Raw genomic sequence first — 26,336 nt, 5'->3', positions numbered from 1 at the left:
TTCTGATACATAGTCAAGATCTTTTTGTTAGGGTAGCAGTATTGTCTGTGGTATTGAACAGCTTTACATCATCAGCGAAAAGAACGCATAATTGCTCTTAATATGATCACAGAGGTCATTTATGTAGAGTATGAAGAGAGTTGGTCCTAGAACACTGCCTTGGGGGACACCACTATTGACAGGTACAGAATTTGATAGGACGCTCCCAATTTTGACCATTTGTTGTCTGTTTGCCAGGAATGCTTCTATCCAGTTATGCAGTTGTCCAGAGATACCATAGGATTTTATTTTTAGGAGTAATTTGTCGTGTACCACTGAATCAAAGGCTTTACAGAAGTCTATGTAGATTGCGTCTATTGCTTTGCCCTGGTCGAGGTTGTGTCGTCCATATGTTTTTGCAGTGTAAGAGTTGCAGATTACAGGATAGTTTTTTTCTGAAACCAAATTGTTTATTAGAGAGTAGGTTGTTTGTCTCTAAGTGGAGGATGATGGATTGGTTAATAATTGATTCCATGACTTTACAGGTGATGCAGCATAAGGAGATTGGTCTGTAATTTTCAACTAGGCTTGGGTCTCCCTTTTTGAAGATGGGGATGACTGTGGCTTGTGACCATAGGTTAGGCAAGGAGCTGGTCCTGAAAGATTTTTCAAAGATTATGCTTAGAGGTTTGGCTATGGCAGTGGATAGCTTTTTAAAGAAGTAGGCACATATTCCATCCGGTCCAATAGATAGAGATGGTTTTAGATTGCGTAGTGCTTTTTCAACATTGTCTTCTGTAAAATCGATATGTATTAGATCATTGTGGTTATCTGTGGTATGGCTAGGAAATACTGGGCATGATCCATTGCTGTTTACAAATACTGAGCCAAAGAATGTGTTAAAGATGTTGGCTTTAATGGTGTCATCGTTGCAGTCTTTACCATCAGGTCCTATCAGGGGTGGGATGGACCTTGAGTCTTTTAGTTTGTTGTTTACAAAATTGTAAAAAGCACGGGTGGAATTGGTGCTTAGAAGGTTTTCCTCTTGTTTAATGTGATAATTAGTGCATTCGGTCTTTATCTGGTGGCATAAATTTTTGTATCGGCTTTTGAAATTGGCAATGTGACCAGATTTGTTTTTCGCCAGAGTGATCTCTTTTTGGATTGAAGTTTCCTTATTGTCATGGGTAATCTGCTTTTTGTTTTGTTTTGGGAGTTGTTGTTGGTACATATAGTTTGATGACTCTTTTGACTTCAAGTAAAAGTATGTTGTAATGGTCTTCAACAGTATTGCATCCAGTGAATAGAGATTGCCAATCAAGGGATGAGAGATCGTTGTCTATAAGATCATAGTTGCCTTTTTTTAAGTTACAATTGGGGATTACATCATTGTGGTGATTTTTGTGTGGGCGTATGTTGAGACAAAAGTCAATCATATTGTGGTCACTGCTGGAAAAGGGTTCTTTAGTTTGTATTCCGTAAATTAAATTCAAACTATTACAGAAGATGAGATCGAGGCAGTTGTTTAGTCTAGTGTTGTTGGTTACTAGTTGTTCCAGTCCCAGATTTGTAATAGCATTGTAGAAGGTTGCGTGTATGGTTTCAGTTGTACATTCATTTAGGGTCCAGTCAATATGAGGTAGATTGAAATCACCAAGAAAGATAAAAGGGTATGGGCAGGATGCAGCCCATGTTAGTAATGTATTTAGCTTGTTTACATGTTCGATGTCATAATCAGGTGCTCTGTAACATAGTAAGAATCGAATTGTGATATTTAAGGATAGTTCACAGATGATGGTCTCAGGAAGAGCAAGCTCCTGGGTAACTTGGATATTTTTTAGATGTAAGGACTTTTTATAGAAGATAGCAACACCACCTCCTCTACGAATTTCACGATCTGATTGGTAAACATGATAGTCTCTTACTGTGGTAATGGAGTCAGGGAGAGATGTATTGAGCCATGTTTCACAGACAAATATAATGTCGAATTTAGCCATATTTAGTAGAAGGAAAAATTCAGGTATTTTATTCGTGAGGCTTCTTGCATTGAGTAATTTGCATTTAAGGCCAACAGTAATCTGTTCATTACAGATTTTCTGCCGTTTCTCCCATAAGGGTTTCCCTTTAGCCACATTTCTACTGGTTTGAGAGAAATGGGCATACTTTTGCCCATTTCAATACCATTCTGAGTACAGGTGGTCCTTGACTTACGAAAGTTCATTTGGTGACCGTTCAAAGTTATCACGGCACTGAAAAATGTGGCTTATGACCATTTTTCACGGTTACGACCTTTGTAGCATTCCCATGATCATGGGATCAAAATTCAGATGTTTGGCAACTGACTCATATTTATGACCATTGCTGTATCCCAAGGTCATGTGATCTTTGTTTGAGACTTTTTGACGAGCAAAGTCGGTGGGGAAGCCAGATGCACTTAACAGCCGGGTTACTAATTTATCAACTGCATTCTTAACGACCGTTACAGCAATGGTCATAAGAAAAGTCGGAGAATGGGGCAAAACTCACTTAACAAATGTCTCACTCAACAACAGAAATGTTGGGCTCAACTGTGGTCATAAGTCGAGGATTCCACGTACTCCCTCCAATACCTCCACATACTGTCAGCAGTGATCACCAAAGGCCCCCTTTAGAGAAAAGGAAAGCATGCTAAGATGAATTCTGGTTTTATTTACTTAACAATGATTTACTGAATTTATCCTCTTTGGTGGGACTTGGCACATTGGATCAACCAACCCTGCCACAATCTTCTGATGTTTGGGTATAAAGTCAGTTAGGTGAAGGAAAAAGGCTGGTGAGATTCTGTCTCTAAATTAAGGTGTTTCCCCACCCCCTTTCTTTCTACTTAACAGGACACCAGAGAATACGAAGTTTCCATTTAGAAGACGTTAAGAGGATCTGCCATTCTTCTCCCAAACCCAACAAGGTCTGAGGATCAACGACTGAGAATGATTCCTGATTTGGAGGGAATAGCGGAAGGTGGTTTTTGGGAGGGGGCTAAGGGAAAATGGAGGGGAGAGAAGGAGTTTATCCTTTCTACCCCACAAATTCAGCTTTATCTCTTCTTCTCCATGTTGCTGCCTGACTGTCCACTCTCAGCTTTGGACCACTCCCTTCTCCCGTGTAAATACCCTCTTCAATGTGCCAAATGTGTTTCTCACACACACACATACACACAGAGTTATTATTCTGCTTTATCTGTTCATTTTATTTCTCTATTTATTTATTACGTTACACTTTTCCTGTTCCTTCATTTTAACGATCATTCCCTTAGTGGTTGAAAAAGGAGGAAAGGGTTGACTTCATCCCTTCTTCCATACTTTATCCCCCACTCCATTTTTAAGGAAGTGGGCCTGAGTTCTAAATGGTGCTGCCATTGGGGGGGAAAAAAGTATCTCTGTAAACAAGGCTGTACAGTAAGATCACTAAAACTCAATATATGTGGCTTACCACTAGGAGATATATTTAATCCTAAAATCAGTGGCAACCAGATGTGGGCAACAGAAAAAGCCAAATGCTGAGAGACATTAGAAAAGATATTGATCCCCAATCCTTAACATGAAAGCAAGTTTCATGTTCTTCAGGTGAATTTACCTTCATAAAATTGGGAGTACATTAGACAATCATAGAAATATAAGCAGGGTCATAAAATCATTGACTTCAGCTGTTCAGATTATATACCGTTGGAGTTTTGTAAGGTCTGTGTGCTGCAACATGCCCAATCAGAAAGCAACTAGGCTTCAATTTTAACAAATTTGTGGGGATGTTATAGACACACTTTCTCTAAATTACAGAACACCAATGCCTCCAGAAATAGATTGTCAGGTGTTATAGCCTGGTGCTGTTGAAATAACCTACAATGACAAAACAATGTAATCGTTTTACCAGATTTAGTCCTTTCTCGTACCATAATCTCTTTGCCCTCTTACTGCTTCTTACTCTTGTTCTATGCTTTGCCTAATATTACCTACCCCAAAATGGAACAGTATAATGGGCATGTGTGTAATGTTTGTAGAACCCCAGAACTAGGGGCAATGCCCAGATAAACACACACAGGAGTGCTGACTATCAAGGGTTTTCTACTTATATTTTAGTTATTCTTCCTCTAATCTTCTAATATTTCTCCCACTTCTCTGAAAGCAAAAAGAATAATAAAATAAAACCAACACAATGCAGATCTTGAAAAGAGAAGCTTCGTAGAACTTCAGTAAGCAAGCTTGGGCTTTTGGTTAGATATAAATATAATCACCCACAGACATCACTTATTTGTTTGTTAGGCTGTTTATCCATTCCTTTCCTCTTGAAGCGGCTTCTATAGCACCTACTCTTCCAATTTTTCCCTAGAAAAACGCTGTGGTAGGATTAGGATAAACATGATAGAAGGGGACTGGCCCAAAGTCATCCAGGCAACTTCCATGGCTGTAGGTAGAGTTGGATCTGTTCTCCATGATCCTTGTTAAATCCTTTTACCATTAGACCACATTGGCCCTTTATCATATTTTTAGCAGTACCGAACGGCTGTGGGAATCACTTTAGTTTTATATTTGAGATACAAATGTATTAAGAGTTGTCTCTTAACACAAAACCAGAAGACATCCCAGAATAAGTAATATGACTGTTCAACCATTATGATTGCTAAAAATTAATTTTAATAGTCCCCAAATCTTTTGAGGAGTGATTTCCCATGAAATTCATATGGCTGTTTGGATATGGAATAAAGCCTTTTAATAATAAAACACTCCTCTCTAATGATTAGGATCCATATAACTTTTAAAAGATAAAAGTGCATCTGATAATTTTATTTGCTTTTAAAGTTAACAAATCACTGAACATTACTAATTTTACATATGCTTATAAGGACAATATTTGTTATTTTTGAATTGTACTTTGCAGCCCTTTAAAAAAAAAAGAAAGTGTATATTTTTCCATTTGTCCAATGTACTGACCCAAATAATAAAATAGCTGGAGGTTTTGCAGCCTGATTCATTACAGTACCCTCTGAATGATAGAAAAGAGAGTAATGTAATTATGTCTGGAAAAGATCGATTTTCCTACTTCGCAGTATCTTAACAAGAAAATAATATGCCCACCTGGTATTAGACAATTGCTTTAAGGATTAAATAGTATTTCAGGATACAAATGGTTTATTGACAGCCTCTCTTGAATTAACACCACAGAAAGCCACTGGCTGCCTTGTATCTTCTTCAGGATGCTGACGTTTTGTGTGGCTCTTCATTTTAAGTATGACAACAGGAAAGATCCTTAGTGCCAAAATGTACGAAACTACACTTCTAAAGCTGTTTGAGAGAACTCATCTCTTCAAGAAACCCTCTTTTAGGACATGAGAGCATCTGAATGGAATTGCAGTAATCATCCTACTACACTGTAAGGTCTATAGGAAATGAGAATATTGTACCTAAAGCCCCTCGCTTACTATCAGTATGGAGCAGGACATAAAAATAGTACTTCCCAGCTCTTCCCTTGTCCCAAATAGTGAAACTGAGTTATTATATCAACCCTTCCCTGGTGGCCAGTCTTGTATTTTGGAAGAAGGTGAAAAGTATTATTTAGTCCAATTTTTGTAGATAACTTATCCTTCCTCTTTGTAGGTCTTTTATCAAGCTAGGAGGACAGTCCTGACACATTCCCACAAATGACAGTTTCTGGGAAATGCTCTCCTTTGCATCCCTAACATTTACAATTCTATTTTTTTGGGGGGGGGTGTCTTTGGTTACTCCCTTCCGCTCCTCCTCATTTGCTTTTATTTTGGAGCAATAAATAAAGCGCACCATTTGTAAAAGCTGTGGTGTCTGTATTTCTGTTACAGTCCAACAAAAAGTGAGTGTACTCTTTGTGTGATATTGGAAGAAATATCCATCTGGTTCAGTTCCAAGTGGGGAAAAAGACACTGGAAACATGGAGGCTGATTGGAAAGATGGTTTATTGATGAACAGGATCACATGGGTTTTAAGTCCTGGGCAGCTGACCACATGGAGTAGAGAGTGAGGGTTATTTATATCCTCTCTTGGGTCTTGCCCTTGAGCTTCCTGTTCCTGTGGCAAGGGCATGTATTCTATTGGTTGCTGTCAGGCTCCCATGGGACTATGCAGGGGTCATAGCTGATTTTGTAGGTTATCTCAGTGAAGCTTGGGCTGAGGCAACGAAGGGGCTTTGTTATGAGTTTCTATTGTGGATGAATTGCTTTGCCCTGAAGGATAATCCCATCATCCTGGAGCTGAAGGTGTTTTGTTTTGTAGATAGGCTGGCCCAGTCCTTTTCAATGGGCACCAAATATCTACCTGGGGCAGGGAGCTGAAGCTCTTGAGTTTCTGTCTTTAGAAACATGTTTCTCCTTTAGGGAAAATATAATATTCTGCCTTTTTAATATTTCCTAAAATATTTCATTCTTCTAAGAGTGGTGTGCTAACTTTCTACAGTGGCAATGGGCAAGTTTGTTCATCCAACTTAGCAAAGAAGTGTTTAGAGGCAACACACATGAAACGGTACTTTCACACCTGTTTTGTGTGTTTGTGTGCTTTGTGTTTTGAAATGGAGTTAAGGGGAGAAGCCAGTGGCTAATTGGGTGTTGAAAAAGGTCCAAAAGCAAAAGAATAAACACAGAAATCCAATGGTTTCTCAGTACTTTTTAAATAAACTTCAGCTCCTGTGACTCTTTTTTCAATGTCCCAAAAGTGCTTTTTTCAAGAGGCAACTTGACTTTTGGTTTTTCTTTGAAGACGTTTTGCTTCTCATCCAAGAAGCTTCAAAGAAAAACCAGAAAGTCCAGTTGTCTCTTGAAAAAAGCACCTTTGGGACAACTATGACCTGGATGACCGAGAATCTCGACAGACATTGTTCTTTCAATCAACTAGAAATTGCATCAAGCAGCTCATAGGCAAAAATAAATAAATAAATTTAAAAAGCAACCTGTCCCTTTAACAGAATTTAAGATGTATTGAGCTAACAGTCATTTATGGAAAGGAACCTAATCAGCTGCTAATGGTTGTGGATAAAAATGAGAAGAGGTCGTTTGTTTGAAATGTTAGCAACACATACTCAAGGTGGGTGGTTCTACAACTACTATGCCACTTATCTATTTCTGGCTCCTACACCTATCTTTTGGGCCCGCATTTCCACATCATTTTTATTTGTGCATGATCTATGGAGCGCTAGGTGCTCTCTGAGCTTGTTTTCTTGCAGATATTTCATTACCCAACTAGAAAACATCAGTGCTAATGAATGTGAGATTTTCTCCCTGTCTATACCTTTACACCTAAAACTCATGGTGTTATCTAGTAGGGTAAAGAAACAACAAAACTAAGCACCAAGGATTTCAGGGCTGTCAAACTCATGGCCCATGGATCGGATGCGTTATGCGCTGGCCACGCCCACACCCAGTTTAGCAAAGGGAAAAAAGTCATGATACATCACGTGAGGTCATTCTGACATGAGTTTGGCACCCCTGCCATAGAATATTCTCTTTGTGCCTGATCTGTTAGCTTAATCATTATAGCCATGTTCTAGAAAATCATTGGTAAACATGACAAACTGTCGCTGCTTCGTTAGTTGACAATGTATTTTTTTTTAACTTCCTTCACCACAAGCACTTTAATTCAGATTGAAAAGGCAAATGCTTTGGTAGGGAAGTTGTCGTCTATTAAGGTAAAATAAAGCCACCTTCACTGAGATCAAATCCTGATGATGACACAGACATGTCTATATATGGGTGGTTCCTTTTACAATTCAGAAGTGATTACTACTGCCTTTTTAAGGAATAGTTCCAATTTGGCAGTTTCTCACTTTAACTTTCAGCTGTTGAGTTCTCCTTCGAGGGTCCCAGCCAAACGTGAGGGCTGGTAATAGGGGTGGCTGTTCTATAACATGGCTGGCTCAGGAATTCTGGGAGTTGAAGTCCACAAGACATGAAAGGGCCATGGTTCCCCACCCCTGTTACAGAAGATCTCTATCTATTGAAACCAGAAGCCTATATCAAATAAAACTTTGTTCTGTTAAACATCTGCTTGTACAATAAGAATATAGATAGTCAGGGGTGGGCTGCTGGGAGTTTGCAGGGGTTCAGGAGATCCTCTAAGATTCTGCACAGTTCGGAAATCCCACTCCTGGCTGCCCCCCACCCCACCCCAGAGTCCCCACGTGGCCTGTTTTGGATGAAGGTAAGTGCAGGGCACTCACGGAAGCTCAGGGGGGGCAAGAAACAGGCCTCCCAGAAGTTCAGGAAGGCCGGAAACGGGTCCATTTCTGGCTTCCAGAGAGCCTCCAGAGCCCAGAGAGGGCAAAAATGCCCCCCCCCAACTGCTGTGGTGCAGGAGGCCGATTAGGCCACGCCCACCATGCCCACCCCCACCCAGCAACCGGGCAGAGAAGCCGTTGCTAACATTTTTGAAGCCCATCCGTGCAGGTACTCCTTGACATACAGCCATTCATTTAATGGCCAAAGTTATAATGGCAGAAGCTTACAACTAGTACCCACAACTATAGCGGCATCCCCATGGTCATGTGATCACATTCAGGCCGTTGGCAATTGGTGTGTCTTTACAACGGTTGCAATGCCCTGGGGTCATGTGATCACCATTTGCCACCTTCCCAGACCTGATCAGCAAAGTCAATGGGCAAACTGGATTTACTTAACGTCCGTGTGATTCATTTAACAGCTGCAATGATTCACTTAACAACTGTGGCAGAAAAGATAATTCACTTAATTATCTTACTTAGCAATGGAAATTCTGGTTCCAATTGTGGTCACAAGTTGAGGACTACCTGTACTGAAACAAAAAAGCATACTGAATGAAGATTTTGCATAATCGTATTTAGGGAGGCTGTGTCCTGGGGTAGTACACAGAATAAGTGTATCTTTTTATTTAATTGGATTCATATCCATTTCCTTTCCTGATAATATAAGATTATAAAATCCATTCTCTAGCAAGAGACTCATAACTTCATCACAGGGCTCACTGCAGAGGAGAAAGATGCAGTGGTCATTATGTTCATTTTGATTATTGTATCACAGCAAACCATGATTTATCAAAGTTAAAATAAAACATGACAGCATAATGTATGAGCCCAGTCAGTATAGTGTGTTGTATCTTAATGGACCTGAAAAATTACACATCTTAGCGACAAATCCAGTTTCTCTTGTAGCAGTGAACAAAAAACCCCATGCTTTTAGCAGAAATTACCTCATTTATACAACATTTAAAAGTGCATGTTTCTTCTAGGGCAATGTTTCTCAACTCTAGCAACTTGAAATGTAGACTTCAACTTCCAGAATTCCCTAGCCAGCATGCTGGCTGGGGAATTCTGGGACTTGAAGTCCACATACCTTCAAGCTGCCAAGGTTGAGAAACACTGTTCTAAGTCATAAGAAAAATCTCCAGAAACATTGTAAGAGTCAGCACCCACCCACCCGCCTTGAGAATGAAATATTTTGGGGTGGCGAAACAAGGACAAGTAGAGGTGCAGAAGCCCGTCTGCGGTTTCAGCTTATCTCTTCTTGCGGTTGGTGCGATCCCTAGAGGATACTTGAATCCCGGAGAGATTCGTGTCGGTGTGGGGGAAACTCGGGCTGCAGTGTGGGGAAGGCAAACCCCCAGCAGCGAAGAGAAGACCTCCAGAGCCCAACGTGCAAGAGACAGCCGCCTGTCAATGGCGGCTCCAAAGTCCGGATTGCCTCCGATGTGAAAAGCGAGTAAGTGACAGTTCGTAAGATCGGCGGAGAAAAGGGTGGTAGGAAGAATTTAATGGTGGAGAGGAAGATCAGCAAGTGATTTTTTGTGCTAGTGTCTGTCGGAAACCTGAAAGAAAAGCGGCTAAAAAGCGAAGGCTAGATAAGCGAGGGCGAAAAGGTTCGGCAGACTGAAGTGAAAGTGTGGATTACAACGAACGAAAGGGGAAGACTGCGAGGTTAGGAAAATACTGTTGGAAAGAGTCGGAAAGTGGTGGAGAATTTTGAATACATGAGTGGACTGTTACTTTGATGGACTTTCCAGGATAAACCTTATTAAAGTAAAGACGTGAAGAGGAGCGAGGCTGGTGAAAAAGAGATAACGCGGTGCCATACGAGATACATAGAAACTCTGAAGTCATTGCAACAATATATCAGACACTATCCGTTTAACAGACCTTTTAACCGATCCTGAGGAGAACTCTATCTTATTCTATGCTATCTGAAGTGGGGGTCGTACGTGAAGGAAATCAATATATTGAACTTAGGAACTTTTTTTTAAAAAAAAAAGTAATTTGGAACTTTCGGAAGAGACTGATTGCTGGCAGCTATTATTCAGCACTTTTTACCTCCCTGCTTCCGGTGTGCTTGAAGAAAAAGTGCAGAATCCTAGAAACGGTGGACTAAAAACTGACTCTAAAATCCCATCTTCTTATTGCTCTCCCCTCTCTCTTTTCAGGGATTTGAAAAAAGGAATATCTGTATTATAGGAGATTTTAACTCTATTGCTGATTACCAAAAGGACCATAGTAATGCGAGGAAGAACAAAAAAAGGAAAAGAGAGTTTCCTAAGACATGTAAGGAAATGATGAAAGAGTTAAATTTGGTGGACTTATGGAGAAGACTATACCCCGAAGAAAAACAATTCACATTTTACTCTAACCCGCATCAAATATGGACAAGAATTGATATGGCGTGGATGAACGGGGAAATAGCAAACGAAATAAAAGGAATCGAAATTTTACCAAATGAATGGGCAGATCACAACCCAATTCAAATAACTTGGAAAGGTAGGAAAAAACCAAAGAAAAGATGGACATTAAACATCCAATTAATAAGAGAAAAAGAGTATACAAATAAACTTAAGGAGGAATTAAACTATTTTTTAAAGGAAAACGATAATGATGTAACCTCGAAACAAAATATTTGGGATACACTGAAGGCAGTAATAAGAGGTATAACAATCTCTTATAATGCTATGAGAAATAAAGAAAAGTATGCTCAACAAAATAAATTACAACAACAAATTAAGGAATTAGAAACCCAATTACAAAAGACCCCTAAAAATTAAAGAGTACAAAATCAGATAATAACAGTCAAACATAATTTGAATTTATTTGAACAAGAGAAAATGATAATAAATTTGAAAATGACTAAACAAATTTACTTTGAGCATGCTAATAAACCAGGGAGATGGTTATCCTACAAATTAAAAAAAAAAAGAAAGAAAAGAGATTGATATACCAATTGACGAGAAGGGAGACATACAACAAGAGATAGAAAAGAAAAAAGACATTGCACATAAATACTTTGAAGAGTTATACAAAAAAGAAGAAGTCAATGAAGATAGAATAAGAAATTACTTAGATGAAATGAAAGATAAAGTAATTGGAGATGAATTGATAGAATTATTAAATAAAAATATTACTTGGTCTGAATTGAAATCAGCAATAGAGAATCAGGGGAATAATAAAATCCCAGGGCCAGATGGGATCCCGGGAGAATTATATAAGGCAATTGCGGAACAAATTGGACCTCTTATGATGGAAGTGTTTAACGATGTCTTATTAGCAGCCAAGATGCCGGACTTGTGGAGGGGAGCATTGATTTCGCTGATCCTGAAGGAGGAATCTGACCTTAGATATATTAACAACTACAGACTAATTTCACTCCTAAACACTGACTACAAAATATTTACCTCTATCATAGCTAACAGATTAAAATGAATTTTAAATTTATATATACATGAAGATCAAAATGGATTTCTCCCGACTAGACAGATAAGGAACAATTTAAGAACAGTAGTAGATGTTTTAGAATTCTATGAAGCCCCCGAAAAACAAACTGCACTTATGTTTTTAGATGCAGAAAAGGCATTCGATAACCTAAATTGGCAATTTCTAATTCAAAAAATTTATAATATGAATTTAGGCACTAAATTTGAAAACATCATAACAACAATCTACGATACACAGCAGGCTAATATCATAATAAACGGGGAATATACTCGCCCAATAAAAATAGAAAAAGGAGTTAGACAAGGTTGCCCACTCTCACCCCTCCTCTTCATATTCACTCTAAAAACATTATTAACACGAATTAGGCAAAATCCAGAGATTAAAGGATTGAAAATTAAGAAAGAAGAATACAAACTGCAAGCATTTGCCGATGATATGGTCTTTTTTATGGAGGAACCAATAGAAAGAGGACAAAAATTGATAAATGAACTAGAACAATTTGGTGCGGTAGCAGGACTTAAAATTAATAGGAAGAAAACAAAACTAATGACTAAAAATTTAACAGAAGAACAGAAAAAAGATTTAGAAGAAGTCATGGGAATACAGGTAACAAAGAAAGTTAAATATTTAGGAATATGGCTAACACCACATTGTAAGACACTTAAAGAGAATAATTATGACAAATTGTTGCAACAAATAAAGAAAGATCTAGAATCATGGGGTAGGCTGCAACTTTCACTATTGGGCAGGATTGCTGCTATCAAAATGAATATTCTACCAAAATTTTTATACTTATTTCAGACGATTCCAATCAAACTACACAGAAATTTTTTTGAAGAACTTAACAAAATAACTGAAATTTATTTGGCAAGGAAAAAAATCTAGAATAAATTTAAAGACATTGCAGGATTTGAAGAGCAGGGGAGGATTGGCACTTCCAAATTGGGAATTATATTATAAGGCAGCCTCCCTAGTATGGTTAAAAGATTGGGTGAATTTAATCAACAAAAGAACGCTATTGTTAGAAGGCCACGATTTGCAAAGAGGGTGGCACGCCTTTTTATGGGAAGTAGGGAAAGTCAGACATATTTCCACAGACATTTAATTAGAGATTCACTATTAACCAATTGGAAAAAAATACGGAAAAAACACTATCAAAAAGTACCGATTTGGTTATCGACAATGGAGGCAATGACTCATCCAAACAATTTGGACATTACCAAAATGATCAAATATAAAGATTTATTGGATCCACAAGGAAATTTGAAAACACGACAAGAGCTGCAAGAGCGGGGATTTAAAATAGATCAGTGGCTATATCTCCAAATTCATAGTAGATACAAACAGAATAGAAAAGAATTCGGAATTAACAATAAACTCCAGCAATTAGACAAAATTTTACTAGGATCAGACAAGAAAAATATAAGTAAATTTTACAATTATTTATTAGAAGTAGAATTAGAAGAAGAGACAGTTAAAGGGAATATGATAGCCTGGAGTAGGAACATAGGACGGAGTATCACACTAATAGAATGGGAAAAGATCTGGAGTAGAAACAATAAGATCACCAAATCGGCAGCATATAAAGAAAACGCTTATAAAATGTTTTACAGATGGCACCTTCCTCCCTCGAGATTAGCGAAGATGCACCCCAACACAAGCCCGAAATGTTGGAAATGTAAAAGAATAGATGGAACCTTCTTTCATATGTGGTGGTCTTGTAAAGAAACCCAAAAATACTGGCAGAGAATTAGAAAATGGCTAGAAGATATAACAAAAGAACAGATTGAGTATAAACCAGAGTCCTTCCTGTTAGGGATTTTCAATAAACAGCTACCTAAAAAAGTGAAGTACATAACAATACACATATTAACAGCGGCCAGACTAGCATTTGCTCAATGTTGGAAACTACCTCACATACCTACAGAACAGATGATCATCCAAAAAAATCTCAGATTGTGCAGAAATGGACAAACTAACTCTAGCCTTAAAAAATAAAGATTCTTCTATATATTTTAACTATTGGAATTGCTGGTATAAATGGTTAGATCAAAGATAGACTTTGTATTGTAAGGTAAAAAAGAATAGGACAAATCTATATGAGTGATATATAAACATATATATGGATGAGATGTGCGTTTATGGCATGTCAAGAAGAGAAAAGATCTTACAAACTGTCGAAAATGAGAATGTTTTTAAGTGTTTATTTTTCCTTTATTTTTCTCTTTTTCTCCTTTTTTCTTTTTCCTTTCTTTTTTCTTATCTCATTCTTCTATTCGTGTATATGTTGTTGATTTGTTTTTAATTGTAAAATCAATAAAAAAATTTTTTTTTTAAAAAAAGAGAATGAAATATTTTGGGGGATATTAAAAAAGGCAGGATAGAATATTTCCTCTAAAGGAGAAATGGGGAAAAAAATCTTAAGGGAGGCAGAAACCAGTCCCAGTCTCCCTGCTCCAAGCAGAAACTGAGAAGGCCAGCTTTTAAAAATACAGATTTGGTAATCTATTCAGAAAGACTGGGTCAGACTGAAACTTCAGATAAGCAATAAGCCAAAGATTGACAAGATATCTAGCATTTGCATGTCCCCTTTTGCCTATAGTGCCAGCCATGACCCCACATGACCCCAAAGAAATCAAAAAGGCATAAAAACCTACCCTGCTATCTACTCCATTTTGTCAGCTGTCCCAGAATTGCATGCTCTGTTGGTTCTGTTCACCAATAGAATCTTTCTTTCCAATCAGGCTCCATTTTATTCACAGCTTGGACCTGGACCTGGATATTTCTTCCAACACCATATTAAGGGAAGACTTTAATGACACACATTTTGAGCCCTCTAGTCTAGATCTTTTCATCAGGCAAGATGTTGTTAAAAATAAGTTTCCAACAGCTAACTTCATGCTATTATTTTAAGGGAGATTCCCCACTTTTCTTCATCCTGCAACCCTGAAACATCACACTACAAAACAAAGTTGTCTGCTGTATTCACATATTGTAGTAAACCATTATGTGGTTTGTCTGGGTTCAATTGAGCGTCTTGTATATGTCTATACTTTATTGATTTATTGACTAAACCAAAATTCACACTATCCAAATATATTCTATTCCAGCATCAACTTAAAAAGACAGCCTCCCCCTCCCCTTTGTAATTATCCTATCCTTATGAGTCCTCATTTTAATACTTCTCATTATATTCTCTGAAATACAATACTGGTACTTTAGAGTCTAGACCAGGCTTGTCCAACCTGCGGCCCACGGGCCGTATGCGGCCCAGGTTGCCTCGTAATGCGGCCCAACGCCCACCCCAACCTTCATGAAAGATCCAGCAAGGAGGAGGAGGAGAGGCAGGCGTGAGGCGGGGCGAGGCGAGCAACAGAAAAGGCGGGCAGCCGCAGCCCAAAAGGCCCGCCCTGGCACCTCCTGCTGTTGCCGCCGCCGCCGCCACTGCTGCTGCATTTGTAGGAGGAGAGGTAGGCGAGAGGCGGGGCGAGGCGAGCAACAGAAAAGGCGGGCAGCCGCAGCCCAAAAGTCCTGCCCCGCCACCTCCTGCTGTTGCCGCCGCCGCCACCACCACTGCTGCATTTGCAGGAGGAGAGGTAGGCGCGAGGCGGGCGAGGCGAGCAACAGAAAAGGCGGGCAGCCGCAGCCCAAAAGTCCCGCCCCGCCACCTCCTGCTGTTGCCGCCACCACCGCTGCTGCTTCTGCCCCCGCCGCCGCTGCCACTGCTTCTGCCCCCGCCGCCGCCGCTGCTTCTGCCCCCATTGCCGCTGCCGCCGCTGCTGCTTCTACCCCGCCGCCACCGCCGCTGCTGCTTCTGCCCCCACCACAGCTGCCGCCGCTGCTGCATTTGCAGGAGGAGAGGTAGGCGTGAGGCGGCGACTTCTTCCCCCTCCCGCCACCCCGCAAAATTTGGCCGGAAAATTAATAAAAATAAATAATTTGCAGGAGGAGAGGTAGGCGTGAGGCAGGCGAGCTTCCCCCACAACCACCCCAAAATTTGGCGGAAAATTATAAAATAAAAAATAAATAATTTTTAATAAATAATTAATAATAAATAATAAATAATTTTATTTTATTTTATTATTTATTTTATTTTATTTTATTTTATTTTATTTTATTTTATTATTTTATTTTATTTTATTTTATTTTATTTTATTTTATTTTATTTTATTTTATTTATTTTATTTTATTATTTATTTTATTTTATTATTTAATTTAATTTAATTTAATTAATTATTTAATTTAATTATGTGCGGCCCAAACCAAATTTTCATCTTCTAATGTGGCCCAGGGAAGGTGAAAGGTTGGACACCCCTGGTCTAGACTCTAGATCACCCATTGCATTAAATAAATAATTCTTTGTACCTACGGGGAATCAATTTATTCAGTTTTACTCCAGCAACATCTTTAGCCTTTATATGGCACACATTTTACATATTTGTAAGGAGGCATTTATCCAGATAAATACAGTAGCAATCTCTAATATTTTTAGGGGAGCAGACCTATATCTGTAAAATACAGTAAATTTTTCTCCATGTAAGAAAGTGGGAGGAAAGAAGTGCTGTGTTGAGTCATGCTTTCAGTAGTAAGCAAAAAAAAAACCCCATCTTAATTGCTAATATGATATATGACTTTGTAGTTGTACTCATGAAAACGCACCAGACAAATTTTAATATTTTTGAAAGGAAAACAAAAAATGCGGCCAAACTATTCTGACTGACCATACAGTATTTCTATTTATTGATAGAACTGCAATCAGAATAGCTCAACTGCAGCTGCTTTTGGAGTTTAAGGTTATTTTCATAGTAATTACAAAGTTTATTCAGAGAAGGTGGAGCTTAGAGACAGAAATCAAGCAGAACATACTGTAAATAAGAAATCCACACAAGAACTAGTTAACTAACTATCTGAGGTCTAGCTTCCTGTTTCCTGTAAAGACAGCACGATATTTGCCTCTTCCAAGCCCACCAGCAAGGAATAGAAAGCTATCTGGTAAACTGCCTCTAAACATAGAGGTTCTATTAAATTGTAATATTTTTCTTGCAAAAAGTATATGAATTTATGGCTTGTGACAAGATAAAAGTTTAGGGCTTAGAATTATTGAATTCCCCCCTCCTCTGTTCAATATCTTTTTAAAGATAGGTAATTCTTACCATTGCTGTAGATAAATGTTTCTCAACTGTGGCAATTTAAGATGGGTGAACTTCAACTCCCAGAATTCCCAAGCCTGCTCTAGGTCATACATTATTTATAGTATACGTAGTAGTTAAGGCAGCGTTTTTCAGTCTTGGTAGCTTGAGGATATGTGGACTTCAACTCCCAAAATTCCCTTGCAAGGTTACTTCCCATTGTAGCTTACAACCCTGTGATTTTCCTTCCAATGATTAGTTATTATTATTTAGAAATGATTTCTACATTTATCCATTTCGAGCCTTACATTCTAGACCTCTTGTCTTTTCACTCCCATTGCATATGAGCTGGGAATTACGGGAGCTGAAATCCAACTAGCCGGAAAGCATTGAGTTGGGAAGGGCCTCTTAGATAGTGTTGGTGTTAGATTGGTTCACTCCTCCCCCAGGGCAGCGGTTTTCAACTTGGCAACTTGCAGGTTTCAACTCCCAGAATTCCCCAGTCAAGGATTCTGGGAGTTGAACTCCATACATCTTCAAGTTGCCAAGGCTGAAGAGCACTGCTCCAAGGGGTGCAACCGGTACCTTTAGATTGACTCATAACTGTTAATTTACACTTTCCTGGTGTGAGGTATGTGGGATCAAGAAGGGAGAGGCGGGTGGGTGATCGCTGCCAGGGCAGGGGAACAAAAGAGAAGCTTCGTGTGTGTGTGTGTGTGTGTGTGCGCGCGCGCGCGTGTTTGTGAGCGCCCCCAAAGGAGACCACACACAAACTACATTCAGTCGACAACCTGCTTCCTGGGGGTATGCCCTCCCCCGAATCGTGGTTTCTTTACTTTGGGGGATTCGCACAACGTGCTGGCCTAAAACGTGGCTGGCGTTGCAAAGCTAAGGATCAATTCAGTGTTGTCCATCCTGCCAGCGGGTGCTTGCGCAGGAGAGCTGCAGCAGGACTGCAGTCTGGAGAAAGCCCTACCTGCAGAAAACCAATTGCAGAGGGCTGGATGGGAGACCTCCCCACCTCCCGTTCCTCTAATCTTTCGGGTATTTCCTGTTGTTCCAGATTAAAACGCAGGGTTTCCCCCCCCCTCCTTTAGGTTTTGGGCTATTTTCTTTCGTTCGTTCGTGGTTTTTTTTGTTTTTTGTTTTGCTGCCGAGGAGGCGGAGAATCTGGGCCGGAAGCCGAGGAGGGAGGGGGAAAATCCGTGGGCCTTTTTCAGTCACGCCTGCGCGGTCGCCTCCTCCTCCTCCTCCTCCTCCTCCACGAGCTCCGTCTTGTGTCACGGGCGCTGACGACAGCAGCCGCCTCCGCATCCCGTCGCCATGGCAACCTTTTTGTTGCCTCCAACGCTCGAGTGGTCCAGCCGAGGAGGGGGGCAGCAAGGGCGGTATATAGACAAGGCTTGGGTGGGGGGGAATCAGGGAAGGAAACTCCAGTTCCCCACCCAGAAAAGAGGAAGGCTGGAGAAATCCTGCGGGAAGGAGAGGAACTGAACCAGGAGGACCGAAGCAAAGAGATTTATTATATTGTTTAATGTAAATTGTACAGACGCTGCTTTTACAGAGTGGGCTACTTGGAAGGAGGAGGGGAGGAAGAAAAGGCAAACCCACCTGGAAAAGGAGAAATCCTTAGCCTTCTTCCACAAGGGAGAGAGCAGATTTCTTGACAAAGAAGAGTTGGGGGAACTGTCCTGAAAGTCTCTGTTGAAAAACAGCACTGACTGGTAATGTTTTCCATCTTTCTTTTACAAAACTGGGCACTGAGGATTAACTGGACTTGGCATTGCAGTTTTTGTAAATTCAGAAATAGTTATTTCTCAGGTGGGGCCTTGGGGAGGAGAAGGGGATATGAGGAGAAATGAGGAATTGAATATTTGGGAGTGGGATGGCCTTTGAGACTGGAGAACATCCAATGAAGGAATTGGGGTGTGTGTGTGAGACTGAGCTGCCCATAAATGCAGAGAGGGGCACATGCTTATAGATATATATACATATAGATAGATTATATAAGTTTAATAAATACATTGTGATTAGTTGAGGTGGGGAGCAGATCAACTTGTTTTAAAATTGTGGCCCAAGTATAGTAGCTACCATGCCGTTACAAGACTTGTGGCCATGTTCTGTACAAAATATGAGCAGAGAATTTGCTCAGTTGCTGTTAGAGACCATGTCAGTAGCACAACTCAGCTAAATCTTGAGTAGATGGGTTCTGAAGGAAGGAGAATTGGAGATGAAGCATTATTTAAGGGCTGCTAAAAAGAGTTCAGAACTGAAGCCAGATATGGTATGCTTTGAGAGGGATGGAAAGGGAATTGTGACGGGGGAAAATGTCAAAATGGAGTGAGAATGACTGCTCAAAAAGTTATGGTAAACAAAGGAGATGGATTTTGGCAAGGCTCTGCTGAGGTGAGTGTGTTCTCAAACTAGCATCTAGAGCACAAAGCTGAAGGAGATGGGAAGCTGACGTTGGTCAAGCTTACATTTACTTTGTTTTATTTCTTACAACGTTTATCATTTGCTCAACATTGCAGGGATAGCTATATGTAGGGAAACCATGTATAATTCAGGGGTTAAAATCAAGCATATATCTATCTACAAGTGCGTACAGTCTGCATCTTTTAAAGTTTGAAAACTAGGTGATTCAGCATCATACACATGTATCTGTGGGGGAAAAGTTTGAAACCGGGAGGTTTTGAGGGAAATAGAAAATGAAAGAATAAAGTAGCTGGCAGCTAAAATCAGAATACCCAATGAGTTTCTGCAGATGAAACTAGGAGGCAAAACCAGGTAGGGAAAACAACATAAGTAAAATTGGAAATGGTCATTTTAGAACCAGCATATTTATTAGGTCACCCTTATTTCACTCCAAATGCAAGCATACCTGAATTGAAAAGAGGAGACTATTTTTCAGAATTTGGGCTGTGGGATTATGATACAATATACAAGTTTCAAGGTAAATGAGAGGACAAATAGGCTTGCTACACTATATCCTATTCTTTTATATAAAGAACTCTAATATCATCATATTCTTAAACCTGCAATTCTATCCTGAAAAACCTTGGGACATTCAGAGACATCATCTGTATCCCATCAACACACCAGATAGCAATAGAAATCCCGATCTTCCTTTTAGGAAAGGAAGGGGTTGTTTTTTTGTTTTTTGTTTAGTTTAGATCCTTAGTTAACAACTGGGATAGGGAAGCAGAACCTATGGGAAACAGTGAATGCAAACTCGACTTTTCTTCTCCTGGTAAAAGGTGAGGAGAACCTATGATACCAAAACAGCCTCTCTCCCTTTGCACCAATCTTGAGGGAATATGAGTCACAATTTAGCACCAGAACTTTCCCCACCCTAATTTTTGAGCCCATGGCTGTGGTGGTGACAGAGGGTGGGGTGAGAGAAGTGATTGAGAAATGCGCATTAACAATCCAGGCTGGGGCGAATCCTAGGAATAGTAGAGAATCCACTGCCCCTTTAAGAGGCTGTCTTCTCCCTCCCCCATCATCTCCATCATCCCCCACCCTCCTGCGCATTATTCCTGCAGCATCATAGTTTCTAGTTCCTTCCTCCCCTCCCTGTCTAGCCTAAGAAGCAGGGGTCCCCTCTGGATGTCAGCAGCTTCTGGAGAGCTCCAGAGGAATGATTGAGGTAGGATATGGGAAACTATTTAGCTTTGCAGAGAACTTGCTGATGTTTGGGATGACATCTTATTTCAGGCCTTCGTGTACTTATTCCTGCCTGTTCTTTCTCCCTCCATTCCTTCTACTCCAATGCCAGTTTTGTCCTGCTTCATCACATCGTTTGGGCTGCAGCTGATTCATCCATTGATTTTGTTGGCTCCAAAATCTATTTCTAACTCTCTCTTCTTCCTCATTTCGTATCTCTACAGGTCCCATGTTCCTCTCTTACAGCGAAATAATTTGTTAGAATAAAATAAGAAACTTTGCACTTGTGGGGCAGGTCAAGTTTAAGACACGAGAAATCAGAATATTAACCTTTAATTGTTAAAGTGTACTTTGCTTCTTTTCTCCCACTCTCTCTCCTCCCCACCCCACTCCTTAGCTGTTATGTATGCTGAACCATCCACCATGAATTTCCGGAACCATGGGTTCTTTCGCCGTTCTCCACCCACTTCAGTGGCGAAGCCATCTCCTGTTGCTGGGAACACATTGTCGGTCTTAGGAGGCATTGCTCAAATCTCTCCTTGTCTCTATCTTTGCTCTGGCAATGCTGCATCGAATAGACACATGGTGTATTCCCGGGCAGTGACCTGTGTAGTAAATGCTACCATGGAAATCCCCAATGCCAACTGGCCAGATATTGACTATGTGAAGGTGCCTGTTCCGGACCTCCCTCACGCTCCACTGTCTTTGTACTTTGACTCCGTGGCTGATAGGATACACCAGACAGGGAAGAAGAATGGAAGAACTCTAGTCCACTGCGTGGCAGGTGTCAGCCGGTCTGCCTCTCTCTGTATTGCTTACCTAATGAAATATCATCGGTTGAGCCTTTTGGATGCTCATGAGTGGGTGAAGAGCAGGCGACCGGTTGTAAGGCCCAATGTAGGTTTCTGGAGACAGCTCATTGAATATGAACGCAAGCTGTTTGGCAAGAACACCGTCAAGATGGTGCCTTCACCCATTGGGTTGGTTCCAGATGTCTATGAAAAGGAGACCCGTGGGCTGGTCCCCTTGTGGAATTTGAGATAAAGACTATCATTGAAATGGGCTATGGGCCACCTTAACTTAGAATGAAAAAGTTCCATCATGTTAGGATGTTTAACAGGACTGTTCAATGTGGTGGATCTTAATAAGAAATTCTGTTTAATGGTAGTCTTTTTCTAAGATCTCGCAATATGAGTACAGTAGATCATGGAAAAGAAATGAGTTGCTTGAACTTTTCAGTGTGATAAGACAATGTTGTTTGTTATCATCCTATCAAACATTGCTAAGAATCTGTATCTTGCTTACAGTCTGAGATGAGAAATGGTTAAACACAAACGTACAGGCAGTAAAGATTATTGTACTATCACAGATTCCAAGGTCTTGCTACATTAATCTTTGCATAGTAAGGAGAAATATCTTTCTCTTTTCCTTCCCCTTCTGCTTCAAGAGTTTCAGAAATCCTTCCTTGGGTTTGCTTTAACTTGAATAAGCCCAATACACTTTCCTTTCTGGAATGTTAAGCCCTAAGGCGATGTGAATTAAAACAATGATTCATCCAAAGATTCAGGATTTTGAGGAATGCACCTAAACTAAACAGCAATAGCCAAGAAGCTGAGGATGGCACAACTATCACCAATAGGAATAAGATGTCAAATCTACAAGGGAATGTTATTTCATACATACATTCACTAAGCAGGTTGCAACTTGGCCAAGGTATTCCACTCTTGTGGGGAAGATAGGAATTTTTGAATATTGGCTCAGGTTAACTCCAACAGGGTGATATAATTGGATAGGGGTTCGAAGAACAAATATGCCAATCAAGCCTTCTTCATACCCCTTGTTAAGATTCAAAAGTATGTATCAGGGAAGTTTTTTCAACACACTGCACCTTAAAAAAGTGAAAAAGAGAACATCTTGAAAGTTAACACTTTCAGTCAGGCTAGAAGTACGACTTCAAAAATGTTTAAAACTATATAGTGAACAAGTAATAGAGTCATAATTTGGTGTCAGCAAGCAGTCCTGTCGTTTTGATTATGTGATTTGTAGTATTTTGTAACAGGATTCCTAAGTAAAGCCTTTTTAATAATATAAATAGGAAGGTGTATCCAGAATTGAGCGAATATCGAGGTCTAAGAGTGGCACTGTGTTTCTTAACTTTGGCAGGTTTAAGATACGTTGACTTCAATTCCCAGAATTCCCCATCCAGTATGCCTGGCTGGGGAGTCTGGGAGTTGAAGTACACACGTCTTAAACCTGCCAAAGTTGAGAAACACTAGTCTAGTAGAGGTATCAAATAGGTGGACAATACATCCATAATAATTATAAGAAGATGTAATAAAAATGGGGGAAGAATGAATCAAATTCCCTTTAGATATGTGGGAATGGTAACTCCCAACTTTTGTAGTCAGTGTATCCTTGATCAGTTGTCATTCCAGCATACTGAGAGGGAGAACAATGTTTAAAGAAAACTGTCTTAGAACTCTATTAGGAACAAATTCTGGAGTAAGATGTCAGCCTAAATGGAAGAGGTCCAGAAGAGTTTCTGCATAAACATCACACAAGCATAGTCAAATCTATAACCAACACGTGGGTTTATGTTTATGAAAGGAATGGCTTAGCAGCATTTCCTAACTCTATTCTTCTGTCCAGAACAAAGGTAATTCATTCCCATCTAAGATTGTTTGATTATATTGACTTTTCAATACAATTGCTAACTGGGTGTTTAACAAAACAGTAACTTAAGTTTTATATGGGAGCTGAAGTCCACATTTTTGCTGAGATTGAGAAACATTGTTCATCTAAGCAAGCAATTCAGAAATCTATTTCATTTATGTAGATAGAAAATAGTCACTTCCCACATTTACAAACTGAAAGGACAGTACGTTTTTTGGAAGCAAAGTTGTCTTTCTTACAGATCTTATTTTTTAATGGATATGTAACAACTTGGGTATCTGCCATGAAAAATGTCTCACATTTTGGCATTTTACATGGGAACGAGGATATGATAATACAGGGATGACTTTTTTTGTGAGGAAGAAAACTCAGATGGATTATTTTAACTTCATTTGTACATTGTTCTAGCACTTCCTGCTCTGTAATTATTAATGCCTCTAAATTTGTCTAGTGAAAGACAATTGCATATATATGCACACAGTTTTGCATAAATCTAAAATGGCTAGAAGTGATCCACCTCCTTATCAATCAGAAGGAAACATAAATCTCCCCAAATTGCAATCTCCTTCCCTCTCTCAATATTTGCTTCATTTTATCAGGGTTCAGAGACTAGATAGGGTCAGATCTTTGTAATATTTAGGTAGAAATCATTATTGGTATCTTAGACATGTCCAGGAAGTCAACAAAAGACAAGCTCAACTCGAAGGAGCATTTTTATCTCCCAAAATGCTCAAATCTGAATGGGTGATAAAAACCTTTCAGAGACTGAATATGACATTAGCAGAATTGTGCAGGTGTTCAGAGCATACCTTCCTTGCAAAGTAACTTTTGGGTAGCACTTCAAGAGACTTCCAGGGAAGAATTTGTTCCAGGGTTTTCCACACAAGCTGGTCTTCCTTTCAAATGGTAAATGTGTGTATATAATAAGTTATCTAAGGCGCTGCATCTTAGCCTTGGCCACTTGAAGATGTGCGGGCTTTAATTCCCAGAATTTTGGGATTTGAAGTCCACACATTTTCAAGTCTCCGTGGTTGTGAAACATTAATCTAAGGTCTCTCTATACATTGTACATAGAAAAGAGCTATGTCAGTATAAAAAGTTCTGATGTCTTTTGACTTCAGTGGCAAAAAGGTCTATATAAAAATAAAAAAAAGTGAACCAGTAGCTTCTTGCAGCATTATTATCAGTTTTATGGCGGGCGTATATGTTTTAATTTAAAACATTTATATAGGATATATAAATGAAAACATCAAGAACGGTTACAGGAACAGGGCATGGCTAGTGTGGTGAAGAGAAGGGGCCAGGGAAGACATGAGAGAAGTGTTGCAATATTTGAGGAGCTGCCACAGAGAGGAAGGGGTCAAGTTATTTTCCAAAGCACCTGGAGGCCAGACAAGGAATGATGGATGGAAACTGAACAAGGAGAGATTCAACCTGGAAGTAAGGAGAAATTTTCTGACAGTGAGAGCAATCAACTAATGAAACAGTTGCCTTCGGAAATTGTGGGAGCCACATCACTGGAAGCTTTCAAGAACAGACTGGACATCTGTCAGAAATGTTGTAGGGTCTCCCGCTTGGGTGGGGAGTTGGATTAGATCAGTGATGCCTAACCTTTTTGTTGTTGCGTTCTGAAAATGTGCATGCGCACGAGTGCCTGCACCCATAATGCAATGCATGTGACTGTTGCAGCAGATCCTGTTTCCAAATCAGGACACAAGACCACGAAAGGTTGGAGAATACAGGTTTTTATTTGTGCACAAAGGTTCAGAGCATTAGCATGGCAAATTCTGAACCCCTGGCTCTTCCTGAGGCGTCACTTTTATACATTTCATAACCTCAGCCTAGCCCGGGGCGTTTCTTATGTTAAACTATACCAAAAAGGAGAAGTACATTTCTGTTATTTTCCAGACCCATCCTTATTCACTGAAACATGCTTACTTCCAGTTCCTTAGTTCAGCAATTTCGTGGTTTTGCACAATATTTTTTTATAAGAAGGAAGGTAAGGGGTCAGAGGATTTCTGGTAAATGCATATTTTGTTTTTGACCTTCCAAGCTGCTTCATGACCACCCCATGATCCCTACACCCCCTGCGCATGCATGTGTGACCCCTCCTGTGCGCACCCCCACATTGCCCTGCATGCGCCCTGCACACCTGCACATGCACGCACGTCTCCCGCATGCACCGCGCTCCCCACTCTTGTGCAACAGACACCCGACAATCAGCTGGCTGGTGGGAGGCGGGTGCACATGCACAGTGGAACTGAGCTGGGGCGACGGCTCGCGTGCCAGCAGAGATGGCTCTGTGTTCCACTTCCAGCAGGCGTGCCGTAGGTTCGCCATCATGGGACTAGATGATCTGTAAGGTCCCTTCCAACTGTTTATCTGTTAAACAGATATAGACAATGGGTACATCTCAAGGCAGATAAGCTCTTTGTGCAGAAAGTTCCAGATTTAATCCCTGATAGCTTGTTATCTCTTCCTGTGATTGTGGGTAGTCAGAATATATTCACAACACCGGGTCACCGGTACTCTGAATGAGGAATAGAAAGCGATCTTAAGGAAAGTGATGTTAGAATCATCAGGATTAAATGGACTGGGACTGGCATACCGTGCCAGGCACTTTTAAGTCAAGAAACTCCAGTCTCTCGCCCCACCTGAACTCTTGATAGGTACGGGTAGCCCTTGATTTACAATCATTCATTTAGTGACAAAGGCTACAACAGCACTGAAAAAAATGACTTACGACCCAATCCGCTCACCTACGACTTGCAGCATCCCTATAGATTAGAATTTGTGCCTTTGCAAACTGGCGTGGATTTACAATGGTTGGAGTATCCCAGGGTTATTTGATTGCCATTTGTGACCTTCCCAGCCGGCTTCTGATTGGCACACTTAACGTGGGGAAGCCAATTTGTTTAACGATTGCATGATGCACTTAACAACTGCAGGGATTGTCTTAACAACCATGGCAAAAAAAGGTAAATTTAGTTGCAACTCACTTAATAACTACCTTGGCTAGAAATGGAAATTCTGGTTCCAATTGCAATAATAAATCAAGGACTACCTGTACATGCTATCTTTCAGACTTAATTGAAACTGGTTAAGAATTGCCACATTCTTCTTCCTCTCTAAATATTGAAATTGTTAAATAGAATCTGAATTAGCAAGGCC

At 40.1% G+C, this 26,336-nt stretch overlaps 2 protein-coding genes across 11 annotated transcripts in view; both read left to right on the top strand.

The window, feature by feature from the left end:
• The window catches only part of SEZ6L2 (seizure related 6 homolog like 2), a 38,967-nt gene extending 33,999 nt beyond the window's left edge, over positions 1 to 4,968 (top strand). For all 3 annotated transcript variants that reach the window (XM_087944982.1, XM_087944983.1, XM_087944981.1), the window contains one exon: positions 2,850 to 4,968. In XM_087944982.1, the coding sequence (XP_087801108.1) occupies positions 2,850 to 2,879 (30 nt within the window). In that variant the 3' untranslated portion in view covers positions 2,880 to 4,968. The remainder of the gene's footprint in view (positions 1 to 2,849) is intronic.
• Positions 4,969 to 16,613: 11,645 nt separating this feature from the next.
• LOC113421733 (dual specificity protein phosphatase 14-like) lies at positions 16,614 to 21,723 on the top strand. 8 transcript variants are annotated; one of them, XR_015745557.1, is made up of 2 exons: positions 16,614 to 16,689; positions 18,376 to 18,512. XR_015745557.1 is itself a non-coding variant. In XM_087945015.1 (2 exons), the coding sequence occupies exon 2, from the start codon at positions 20,895 to 20,897 to the stop codon at positions 21,534 to 21,536; it is 642 nt and encodes a 213-aa protein (XP_087801141.1). In that variant the 5' UTR covers positions 16,615 to 16,689; positions 20,890 to 20,894; the 3' UTR covers positions 21,537 to 21,723. The 8 variants fall into 8 exon arrangements, 5 of the variants coding, with proteins under 5 accessions (XP_087801141.1, XP_026538083.1, XP_087801138.1 ...); XM_087945015.1 differs by lacking the exon at positions 18,376 to 18,512 and adding an exon at positions 20,890 to 21,723 and having other exon boundaries at positions 16,615 to 16,689; XR_015745559.1 differs by lacking the exon at positions 16,614 to 16,689 and adding an exon at positions 17,340 to 17,457 and having other exon boundaries at positions 18,391 to 18,520.
• Positions 21,724 to 26,336: the final 4,613 nt, after the last annotated feature.

The sequence above is a fragment of the Notechis scutatus genome, chromosome Z, assembly GCF_049901735.1.
Source record: "Notechis scutatus isolate UNSWTSFEM ecotype Mainland chromosome Z, rNotScu1.2, whole genome shotgun sequence".
In the NCBI taxonomy this organism is placed as follows: Eukaryota; Metazoa; Chordata; class Lepidosauria; order Squamata; family Elapidae; genus Notechis; species Notechis scutatus.
The sequence above is the reverse complement of the archived record's forward strand: the minus strand, read 5'-3'. Positions and strand labels throughout refer to the sequence as shown.